The sequence below is a fragment of the Moschus berezovskii genome, chromosome 4 (assembly GCF_049115385.1).
Source record: "Moschus berezovskii isolate FMDL1 chromosome 4, NW_MosBer_1.0, whole genome shotgun sequence".
NCBI classification, from domain to species: domain Eukaryota; kingdom Metazoa; phylum Chordata; class Mammalia; order Artiodactyla; family Moschidae; genus Moschus; species Moschus berezovskii.
The window spans coordinates 95,611,514-95,623,675 of record NC_142463.1 but is presented as its reverse complement, the minus strand read 5'-3'; the positions used below and the strand labels follow the sequence as shown (position 1 = coordinate 95,623,675).

At 41.2% G+C, this 12,162-nt stretch overlaps 1 protein-coding gene across 5 annotated transcripts in view; it reads right to left on the bottom strand.

Annotated features, from left to right (window-relative positions):
• Positions 1 to 4,004, bottom strand: part of MAB21L3 (mab-21 like 3) — a 67,560-nt gene extending 63,556 nt beyond the window's left edge. For 3 of the 5 annotated variants that reach the window (XR_008682755.2, XR_008682759.2, XM_055402735.2), the window contains exons 1-3: positions 3,607 to 4,004; positions 2,930 to 2,985; positions 2,739 to 2,831 (exon numbers count right to left, since the gene is read on the bottom strand). Coding sequence is in view for 3 of the 5 variants with exons in the window: in XM_055402735.2 (XP_055258710.1) it covers positions 2,739 to 2,774 (36 nt within the window). In the remaining 2 variants the exon portion in view is untranslated. Of the gene's footprint in view, positions 1 to 2,738; positions 2,986 to 3,606 lie in introns of all 5 variants that reach the window. The other 2 variants (XM_055402728.2, XM_055402729.2) reach the window with 2 other exon arrangements.
• Positions 4,005 to 12,162: the final 8,158 nt, after the last annotated feature.

Here is a 12,162-nt window from a genome sequence, read left to right as displayed (position 1 = left end):
TAAGGTGGATGCTCTGGTAATCCCCATTTTACAGAGGAGAAAACAAGTTCAGAAAGTGTAAGTAATTTACCCAAGGTCTGGGAGTTGGCAAGTCACAGGAATCCACACCCAGGCAGTGTCCTTGTTCACAACCACTGCACCACTCTGCCTCCCCAAGGACAAAGCTACTGGGAATGAAACCCATGCTAACTGCTTGAATGGGGTTCCCTGCGCTGGAAGTCCTCTCTTCTTGTTAAAACTCGACTCATTAAGCATGTGCTGCTAAGGCTTTTTCTTCACTCTGTGAAAGACCTCTCTCATCAGAGCTCACCGTGCTCTCTTCCCCTCCAGCACCCTGTTCAAATCTCGGTGTAGCACTTGTGATGTTAAACATTGGCCTGTCTGCATGGGGAACTTCCTCCTTTTAGCTTTGGGCTTATGTGCAAAATCTGCAGGTGAGACAGGGCCACCCTTAAAGACACCCAAACACAAAACGTCTCTCGCACTGAGCAGGCCACATCCAGATCTGTGTTTTGGGCACTGTGTTTTGTGCTGTGTGTGTTTATGGTGATATAGAGGGTTTAGCAGAGGAAATGTAGTTTGGTGCATAATAGAGTAGGTTGAAACCTCAGCACCTTCATTAACTCTGTGACTTTGGATACGTTTAATTCACACGAGCCTCTGCTCCTTTCTATAAAAATGAAGGTCATATGCATGTGTCATACGGTTGTTGCTTAAATGACACACTGTAGGGCCTCAACCTGCCAGCACCTTTAACACTCATCTCACATTATCTTCAATGAGGCCTGAAGATACTTCTAACCACATACATGCAATGATCCTATGTGAATGTCAAGAGGGAATAAAGATACCCAAGGCACTGTTCTTCCTTCTGGAAACTTATACAGAATAAAATGATATAGTTCAATCACCACCAAGATAACAGTAGGAAAGGTGTCGGGAGCTAAGATACAATTGATGGCCAAATAAATATTATCAGTGATGATTATGATGGGAAGTCACAGAAAGGCACAAATGTTTTGTGTTGGGGTGTCAGGTCTCACTTTCATGAGAAGGTGGACTCAGAGCTGAGTTTGAAGGATGAGTATGAGCCAAGAAAAATGAAAAAGAAGGGGATGTTTCCCTGAGTGGTGGAGGGAGAGCTTCAGCCTGAGACCTTTTTAGGGCACAGTTCTTATAGGACAGGACTGTCAGACTCAACCACCTGTAGGGGCAGAATAGTGGACACACGCAGGAGAGGGAGGATTTGGGGAGGGGGATTGTCAGACTCAGCAGTGCCACAGCCTCCAGTGGGACAGACACTCAACTCCAGTCCATGGCTGCCAGATAAGAAACTAGGATGAAGTTTTAACACCTGCATTGCACTGACTGGAAAAGTTATGCCACAGATATTTTGATTTTTATTATTATTATTCCAGAGAAGAAGGAAATCTGAATTTCTATGCAAAATCTATAAATGCTTGTAACAAAATTGAAAAATTTGAAAAATTCTCTGTGGGCCAAAGTAAACACATGCACAGGCTGGAGTCAACATAGAGAGCTTTTGTTTAGAATTTCTGTGATTAAAGATGCAGGGAAGCAGAGGGTAGAAAGATAAAGTATTATCTGAATGCCAGGCTAAAATATTTGAACTTGTTTCTTTCAGAAAACACAGGACTATGGGGAAATACTAGGTTACACACTTTCTCCAAAGGGAGAAATCACTTTGTTTGCTATCATTTTTATTATCATAAGTTTTCCCTATTTATCTCTCTTAATGGATTTGGCTAAGAAATCAATTTATCACTGTAATAATGAATTCTACTTTGTTAACTTATAAAGGTATGAAAACATTAGACTAATCTCTAACTCTTAACTTTTTAGTCTAAAGGGTGGTGCTGTCTTAGCAGCTTCATCTGTAAACAGAAAGGCTTAAATTAGATAATATTTATGGTTCCTTCAAGTTCTAATATCCTAAGAGCCTAAGACTCTACAGAGAAGAAATTAAATTGGTTCTTAATCCATGTGTACTAAAAATATAGTCAATTAGTTCAGTCGCTCACTTGTGTCTGACTTTGCGACCCCATGGACCGTAGCACACTGGGCTTCCCTCTCCATCACCTTTATATTGTAATCTAGCAGTTTTACAGTTTTCAAAAAGCTGTCTTATTCACTCTTTTTCAAAGACCCCCCACTAAGATCCTATTATCACTCCCATTTTACAGAGAAAAAACTGAGGCTTAGACAGGTTAAGTGCTTTGCTCATGACCACCCAGACATCAGGTTTCCCAGATGGCGCTAGTGGTAAAGAACCTGCCTGCCAATACAGGAGACTAAGAGACAAGGGTTCCATCCCTGGGTTGGGAAGATCCCCTGCAGGAGGGCTCGGCACCCCACTCCAGTATTCTTGCCTGGAAAATCCCATGGACAGAGGAGCCTGGAGGGCTACAGTCCATGGGGTCACAGAGTCAGACATGACTGAAGTGGCTTAGCACACCTGCACGCACCCGGGCATCAGTGGGGAGCTGGAGTTCAGCCACGCTGTAACTCTTTGAAACATTATACACCCAATGTACCTCTTGCACTGGACTCTCAAAGACAGGACTGAAACATGGTAAATCCCTGAACACTCTTATAGGTGATGGTCTTGGGGCATTTTCTATGTCTTTGGAATCAGCCTGAAATCCTTTCTGCATCAAGGTTGGTGGGGTAGGAGGAGTGGTAGAGAGCATGTGGGAGAGAGTGGTATTTGTCCTTACCTTATTCAGCAGGCAATCTTCTAAGTCTCCTTCCATCCGGGATTTCACAGCTTCCTGGTCAATTCTGAGCGGAACAGCAGCGTCTCGGTTTGTCTGTCAGTGGAGACAGCGCTTGTGCGTGCCTTTCCCAGTGATGTGAATCTCTGGGGGCAGAATTTTTCTGGTAATGTGTGTGTGGACCAGAGACTTACCTTCTCAATTCTTCATTCAAGTTCTCATTTCCAAGTTGTGAGTGTCCATCTTTTATCTTTGGGAAATAAAAATCAGAGAAGAATTGAAGAAGGAGAGTTGACGAAATTGAACTTGAGTCCAACCTAATTTTACTCTATTCAGCTCTACTGACATGTGCTTTGACCGAAAGGCAATTTTCCAAGTTGTATTTTCCACTCAAATACTCAAAACTTCCATTCAAGATAGAAATGCCTGTAGGTGGCTTCTTCCCACTTGTTTATGCTCTTATCCTGACACCAGATGCCTCTAACTCACAGAGGAGAGCTCCGTATCTTATATCTCCTTGTTCTAATCCTGTTGACAGTAAATAGTTTCCTTGCTCTCCCATCCAGAAAATCCTGCAAATGAATCTACCTTCCTTAAAATAAACAAATAGGAAACTGCCAAACAACCAGCGCACCGTCATTATGTCTACAAACAAGTGATCAGGACACAACAATTTGCACATGGAAACACACACACACACACAGGTATGGACACACACACAGGCGCAAGCACAGAGATACACACACAGAGGCACAGCCAGCAACAGCAGGACAAGAATCCTTCTGCTCACCCGCTGGCCTCCCCCCAGAAAGCTAGCAGTAAAAATAAAGTCAGTGTAAACACGCCCCTCAGGAGTTGAGGAAACACTCACATCTGGTTTTGCCAGCAAAACTGTGTTGGAAAACAGCTCAGGCAGCAAATTCCCAATCTGGCTGGCTGAGGCTAGTTTTATTACAGAAAAAAAAAAAAAAATCGAAATGGCTTGATCTCTGAACTTGGTAAACATCAGAGTCAGCTATTGGATGATCTAAAGAAATTACAGTGCTTCTGGGAGCTCAGCTCGCTCCAAAGGCGAGTGTCTTTCCAAACCCACCTCTGAATGCTGTCTCTGAGTGCTCAGTGGCATGCTGGGTGCCTGGGCCACTCTGTGTTCTGTAACCACAGCATTTGCATATGTTTCCTGAACTTGGCATCATCTGAAAGCCACATCAGAGCTCAGGCTGCTTGGCAGGTGCTCCACCCACCTCACTAATCCCAGTGTTCTATCCAGCTTCTACAGCTCACCTCTGGGAATCTGTGTGTGCGTGTGTGCATGCTAAGTCAATTCAGTCAGGTCCAACTCTTTGTGACCCCATGGACTGTAGCCCACCAGATTCCTCTGTCCATGGGATTCTCCAGGCATGAATACTGGAGTGGGTTGCCATGCCCTCCTCCAGGGGATCTTCCCAACCCAGGGATGGAACGGTTGTCTCTTAGTCTCTTGTATTGGCAGGAAGGTTCTTTACCACTAGGGCCACCTGGGAAGCCCTGGGAGGGAACCTGTACGCTGATATATTAATATTAATACATCTGGTAAAGCCAGAACTCCTCAATACTGCCTCGATTTTTCATTTTCTTCCATTTGTAATTTATCTCTCCTGCTTTTGATAGCAAATCCTCCCAAATATTTCTGAATCTTCTTCCTTTGCCTTCTCTTACCATTGGCTAGTTGTTTCAAACTATCACTTTTTCACAGGAGGAACAAGAACCTCTCCCTCTGAGCTGCTTGCAGTTCTTGAGTTCTCTTCCCAATTCATTTTCAACTTCACCAAAGTTGTCCTGCTTTTCCCAGGTGTTTTTGCTTTTTTCCTTTCTGCTGCTTCACTGTAATCATTAACATGGGAGTCCCTTTCCTCTGGTGGGGCCTTTCCTACTAGTCTAAGGTTACTCCAGATGCCTGTCATCAGAGGCACAAACTTTCATTCTTTTGTGCTTGAGGTGGTCCTACCTACCGCGCCTGCTCCAGTCCTACAGCTGATCAAACGACTGAAAGTAGCATTCTTCTCTCATGCTAGGGTCCAGTGACACTGGCCTGAAGTGAGCAGTGACAGCAATGAACAGGGCCAAATGAGAAACTTGGCAGAAGAAGGAGCACGTACAGGGTGGCTTATTAGACTCTAATTTTACCTGGAAGCTGTACCCAGGAAATAAGAGTGTTATATAAACACAGCCAGTTCCCTGCTTTGTGATATGGTTCCTTACGGGCAAAGGTTCTGAAATACAGGGCAGATCCACAAACACAGACGCTGAGAGGTTGGCAAAGAGAAGCTGTTTTTGTTGATAGAGATCTCTGGCTAATTGGATATGGGATCAGCAAATATTTATTGAACAATAGACTGCCTGAGGCATTGTGCTGTGTCACTGAGAGGGATTCACTGCTGACTCATATTCTCCTCCTTCTTCAGGAAACAAATGTCCTCATTTCCGATGACTCATATCAAATGCAAGAATGAACATGTAGACCAGTGTTGGCTCAATTTCGGGTGTGAGGACCAAGAAGTCATCCTTTACAGGTAGTTTAACAAGGTATTCAAACCCTAAACCATTAATATGAGAAGCCCTGGAAGGATCATGTTACCTGGTTCATCAGCAAAGCTGTCTGCTTACAGATTTAGCCTTAGTGGCCAGGATTTTCATACCCAAAAGTGAAAGGGTCAGCTTGATCCAAATCAATCTTAAATATACAAATTTGTTTAAGTTCACCAAGGTTATAAATTCTGACTTATTCTTTCAAAGAGTTCTTTTAATCCTGGGGTAACTCAAACATGACAGTTCAGAGGACCAAATAGAGATAATTTTTTAAGCTGTTAGGAAGCTCCCAACAATGAACAGCAAGGCAGGGACTCTGTTCTGTGTCACCTGGATAGCCTGGTATCTAACACATAACTGACCCTCAATATCTAGTGGTGAATATTTTGTTGCATTAAATGCTAAAGTGACCATTCTAATAAATAAAATAACTTTGAGATGCATAAAACAGCAATGATGACCTGTTACAAAATAGTATATACTTAGTGATATACTATATATATACTATATACCTGTTACAAAATAGTATATACTCAGTGATCCCAGATTGGGCTAGAGGAAAGAAAAGGAAGCTCTCTAGTCCTGTGTCTATCTGTCTGTGTGTCTATCCATTTATATTTCTGTGCACTGGGATGTCATTCTGAATTTTTCTCATTCAAAAGGCCCAGTGTTGAAAGGCAATCCAGAAACTTATTTTGAATAGAGACCAGCTGCTGATGTAATAAAACTCTCACTGTGACTTGGATGCTATCTCATTTTCAAGTTAAATAGTAAGGTATGTCCATGTTCATATCTCTCTACCTGGTAGACAGAGTTATATTTTCATCTGAACTTTTCCTTAAGTCAGGGTGCTACTCCCTTGCCTCTGCTCAAAATCATACGAAGCTGGCATGTTTTTCAGTTGACATCACCAGAAAAACACTGGGAGTGAAGAAAACCTTTGAGGAAGAAGACGTTTGGTTTCATTAATTGCTTTCCCATGAAACTAACTGGCTCGCCTCAGTTTCCGTGATACCTACTTGAGGAAGTGGCAGGAAATTGATGAGGGGAGACGTGAATTATTCCTAGTTCTCGGGTACACAGGGAACTGCTTTTCCTCCCACCCTCTTTGCTCATGACACATGACAGATTTGTCTGTTTTCAGTTACAGGAAACCCAAACAGAAGATCAAGACAGAGATCAATAGAACAAAATAGAAAGTCCAGAAACTGACTCACACAAACATAGTCATTTGATCTTTGATAAAAATGTAAACACATTTCAGTGGAGGGAAGATATTTCTTTCCACTAACGTGTGTTGAACCCATTGGTCATCAATAGGAAAAGAAATAAACCTTGATATAAAGTACATACTTTACATAAAGATTACCTCAAACTGGATCATAGGTCTAAATGAAAAGCATAAGCTAAATCCTTGTGATCTGGGGTTAGGCCAAGAGTTCTTAGGAATGACACCAAATAGATTATATATTTTAAAAAAATCGATAAATTAGACTTCATAAATTAAAAATCTTTTGTTCTTCCAAAGATATTGTCATGCGAATGAAGAGACAAGATATGGACTAGGAGGATATATTTGAAAACTACATACCCATCAAAGGACTTGTATCCAGAATATGTAAAGCACTCTCAAATTCAATGATAAGAGAACAACACAACTTAAAAAAAAGTAAAGGACTTGAATAGACATTTCACAAAGAGGGTATAAGGATGGCAAATAAAAATGTGAAAAGACAGTATCATAAAACATTAGAGAAATACAAATTAAAAACACAAATAGATACAATTATCTACATACTTATTTGAACAACTAAAATGAAAAAGTGCTGTCAATACCTAGTGCTGACAAGTATTTGACAACTGAAACTCTCATACATTTCTGATGGGAATGCAAAGTGTTTTGGTAATTGCTTATGAAGTTATAAATACATATTTGACCCCCAGCAATTCCATTTCTAGGTATATAGACTAAAGAAATAAAAACTTGGTTTACACAAAAACATATCCATGAATGTTCACAGCACTGTCACTTGTGATAGTAAAAATTTGGACCCCACCCCAAAGCTTTTCAAGGGGTGAATTGATCAACTGTGGTACATCCATACCATAGAATAATATACAAAAATAAAAAGGAACAAACTATTGATACCCACAACTTGGATCAATCTTAAATACACTGTGCTGAGTGAGAAAACCCAATTTCAAAAAGTTACATATTGTATAATTCCATTAATTTAGCTTCTTGCAATGCAGGAGACCCAGGTTCAATCCCTAGGAAGATTCCTTGGAAGATCCCCTGGAGAAGGGAATAGCTACCCACTCCAGTGTTGTTGCCTGGAGAATCCCCATGGACAGAGGAGCCTGGCAGGCTATAGTCCATGGGGTTGCAAAGAGTCAGACATGACTGAGCTACTAACAATTTCACTTTTCATTCAAAAATTCTTGAAAAAAGATCAGGTTATACTGGTAGAAAACAAAGTAGTGTTTGCCAGGGGTTTGAGATGAGGTGAGGGCATGACTATCAATGGATGGTATGAGGGAGCTTTTAGGGATGGTCTGTTCTGTGTTCTGATTTTGGTGGGGTTTTCATAAATCTGTATATACGTTAAAATCCTAGAACTTTTCAGTAGAAAAAAAGTGTCATTATAGATAATTTTTAAAGAAGCCCAAGGATATTGACTATAATGAAAACATAATCAAGTTACTAGGTCCTCATGGATAATATTTTCTCTTATTTTATTGGAAAATATAAGTATTGTGAAATCAAATAGTGTCCTTTAAAAAATCTTTTTAGAGCAATTTTAAGCTCACAGAAAAACTGAGAGAAAAGTAAAGATTTCCCATATATTCCCTCCCCCGACATATGCATAGCCTCCCCCATTATCAACATCTGCCACCAGAGTAGGACATTTGTCACAGCTGATGAACATACACTGTCATGTCATTATCACCCAAGTCCTAGTTTACATTATGGTTGACATTGTTGTATATTTATAGGTTTGGACAAATGTATACATCATTGCAATATTGTACAAAGTATTTTCACTGTCTTAAAAATAGTCTGTGTTCTGTCTCTTCATCTCTCCTCCATCACCCTTCCCCTAACTCCTGGCAACTACTCTTCTTTTTTGCTGTCTCCATAGTTTTTCCCTTTCCAGAATGTCATATCAGTTCAGTTCAGTTGCTCAGTCGTGTCTGGTTCTTTGCAACCCCATGGACTGCAGCACGCCAGTCTTCCCTGTTCATCACCAACTCCCGGAGCTTCATGTCATCGAGTCAGTGGTGCCATCCAACCATCTCATTCTCTGTCGTCCCCTGCTTCTCCTGCCTTCAGTCTTGCCCAGCATCAGGGTTTTTTCTAGTGAGTCAGTTCTCCGCATCTGGTAGTCAAAGTATTGGAGCTTCGGCTTCAGCATCAGTCCTTCCAATGAATATTCAGGACTGATTTCCTTTAGGATAGACTGGTTGGATCTCCTTGCAGTCCAAGGGACTCTCAAGTCTTCTCCACCACCACAGTTCAAAAGCATCAATTCTTTGGTACTCAGCTTTCTTTATAGTCCAACTTTCAGATCCACACATGACCACTGGAAAAGCCATAGCTTTGACCAGATGGACCTTTGTTGGCAAGTAGTGTCTGCTTTTTAATATGCTGTCTAGGTTGATCATAGCTTTTCTTCCAAGGAGCAAGCATCTTTTAATTTCATGGCTGTAGTTACCATCTGCAATGATTTTGGAGTCCCCCCAAAATAAAGTCTCTTACTGTTTCTATTGTTTCCCCATCTATTTGCCATGAAGTGATGGGACTGGATACCGTGATCTTGGTTTTCTGAATGTTGAGTTTTAAGCCAACTTTTTCACTCTCCTCTTTCACTTTCATCAAGAGCCTCTTTCATCAAGAGGCTCTTTAGTTCTTCACTTTCTGCCATAAAGGTGGTGTCATCTGCATATCTGAGGTTATTGATATTTCTCCCAGCAACCTTGATTCCAGCTTGTGCTTCTTCCAGCTCAGTATTTTGCATGATGCACTCTGCATATAAGTTAAATAAGCAAGGTGATAATATGCAGCCTTGACAATGTGCAAATCTCCTTTCCCGATTTGGAACCAGTTTGTTGTTCCATGTCCAGTTCTAACTGTTGCTTCTTGACCTGCATACAGATTTCTCAGGAGGCAGGTCAGGTGGTCTGGTATTCCTATCTCTTGAAGAATTTTCCACAGTTTGTTGTAATCCACATAGTCAAAGGCTTTGGCATAGTCAGTAAAGTAGAAGTAGATGTTTTTCTGGAACTCTCTTGCTTTTTCAATGATCCAACAGGTGTTGGCAATTTGACCTCTGGTTCCTCTGCCTTTTCTAAATCCAGCTTGAACATCTTTAAATTCATGGTTCACGTACTGTGGAAGCCTGGCTTGGAGAATTTTGAGCATTACTTTGCTAGCGTGTGAGGTGAATGCAATTATGCGGTAGTTTGAACATTCTGAAGACTAGAGATTTCTTCAAGAATGTCATGCAATTGGAATCACACAGTATATAGCCTTTTTAGATTGGCTTCTTCGCTTAGTAATATGCATTTAAGTTCGCTTTCTTGGCTTGATAGCTCATTTCCTTTTGCTACTAAATAATATTCCAGTGTCTATATATGCCACAGTTTATTTATCTGTCACATACTAAAAGATATCTTGGTTGCTTCCGAACTTTGGAAATTATGAATAGAGCTGTTACAAGCATCTAGTTACAGGTTTTTATGTATATAAGTTTTCAGCCCCTTTGGGTAAATACCAAGGAGGACAATTGCTAGAGCTGACTCATTGGAAAAGACCCTGATGCTGGGAAAGATTGAAGGCAGAAGGGGATGACAGAGGATGAGATGGTTGGATGGCATCACCGACTCAGTGGACATGAGTTTGAGCAAGCTCTGGGAGACCATGAAGGACAAGGAAGCCTGGCATACCGCAGTACATGGGGTCGCAAGAAGTCGGACACAACTGGGTGACTGAACAAAACCAACAAATGACAAGGATATATTTAGTTTTGTAAAAGTCCATCAAACTGGCTTCCAAAGTGGTTGTACTATTTTGTATTTCCACCAGCAATGATTGTGAGTTCCTGCTGGCCAATCCTCTCTAGCCCAGAGGCTTGTCAGTGTTTCAGATTTTACTCATTCTCATAGGTGTGCAGTGGTATTCCACTGTTTGTTTTTTTCTTCTGCAAATCACATATTTCACTTAATATATTGTGTATGGACAATACTCCATAGGAGCATACATAGAATTTAATCTCTTTCTACTAACTGGACAATATTGTATTGAATAATCACAATTTAATCAATCTGTGTCATAATTAAAACAACTTTGCAATAAACATTATTTATACTTATATATTAAAAAGCAGAGACATTACTTTGCCAACCAAGGTCCGTCTAGTCAAGGCAATGGTTTTTCCCGTGGTCATGTATGGATGTGAGAGTTGGACTGTGAAGAAAGCTGATCGCCAAAGAATCGATGCTTTTGAACTGTGGTGTTGGAGAAGACTCTTGAGAGTCCCTTATACTGCAAGGAGATCCAACCAGTCCATTCTAAAGGAGATCAATCCTGGATGTTCATTGGAGGGACTGATGCTAGGGCTGAAACTGCAATACTTTGGCCACCTCATGCGACGAGTTGACTCACTGGAAAAGGCTCTGATGCTGGGAAAGGTTGGGGGTGGGAGGAGAAGGGGACGACAGAGAATGAGATGGCTGGATGGCATCACCGACTCTGTGGACATGAGTTTGAGTGAACTCCGGGAGTTGGTGATGGACAGGGAGGCCTGGCGTGCTGTGATTCATGGGGTCGCGGAGAGTCGGACACGACTGAGCGACTGAACTGAAATGAACTGAACTGAACTGATACTTATATATTGATTCAAGTGGGATGAAACTCCTAGATCTATAATTACTGTTTCCAAAGGAACACACGTTTACAGAGTGGACAGGTCATGCCACATTGTCACCTCAAACCAGTGGAGATGCATTTATACAGGTAATGATGAACAGCCTCCTGCTTTCCTCCTGTTTTCCACAGGTATGGCATATTAACCAGGTTAGATTTTAATCCATCTGAGAGTCAAGACTTGTTATAAATTTGTAAATTTTCTGACTAATGGGGTTAAGAACTTAACATGTTTTCCTTATTCAAGTTCTTTGAGCATGACACACCTGTTGGTATGCACTGCCTATTCCCCCAGCTGCTCTGTATGTGTCATAGCACTCTGTTCTTAAATGACATATTTATTCATAGGCATTGTGATTTTCTGCCCTTTGTCTATTACATCATTTTGGCACCTTCTGCCATGCCAAAGATGATTTAAATCTTTGTATGTGCTGGCTTACTGTCTTCATGTCTTCCAGGGCTCCATGTCCTACTCAGTAAAGCCTTTCTGAGTAGGCTTTAGGAGAAAGCCTCAGGAGAACCTTTCTGTGTTTGCCTCTCATATATTTCATAATTAGAGCTGCTAAATGCCATTGTCTCATATTTCTTTGTAACATCTAGGTATGCTTTCTTTTTTTTTGGAGAGACGATAACTGATTGTTAAAACATCATTTCCCCAATGATGAAAAACTCATCTTATTATATGTTGTTGTTTAGTCACTAAGTTGTGTCTGACTCTTTGGGACCCCATGGACTGTAGCAGTTAGGCTCCTCCGTCCATGGGATTCTCCAGGCAAGGATACTGGAGTAGGTTGCCATTTCCTTTTCCAGGCATCGTTGTTTTAATTTGCATTTCCCTGAAGACTTATACATGCTCAAAATTCTCCAAGCCAGGCTTCAGCAATATGTAAACCGTGAACTCCCAGATGTTCAAGCAGGTTTTAGGAAAGGCAG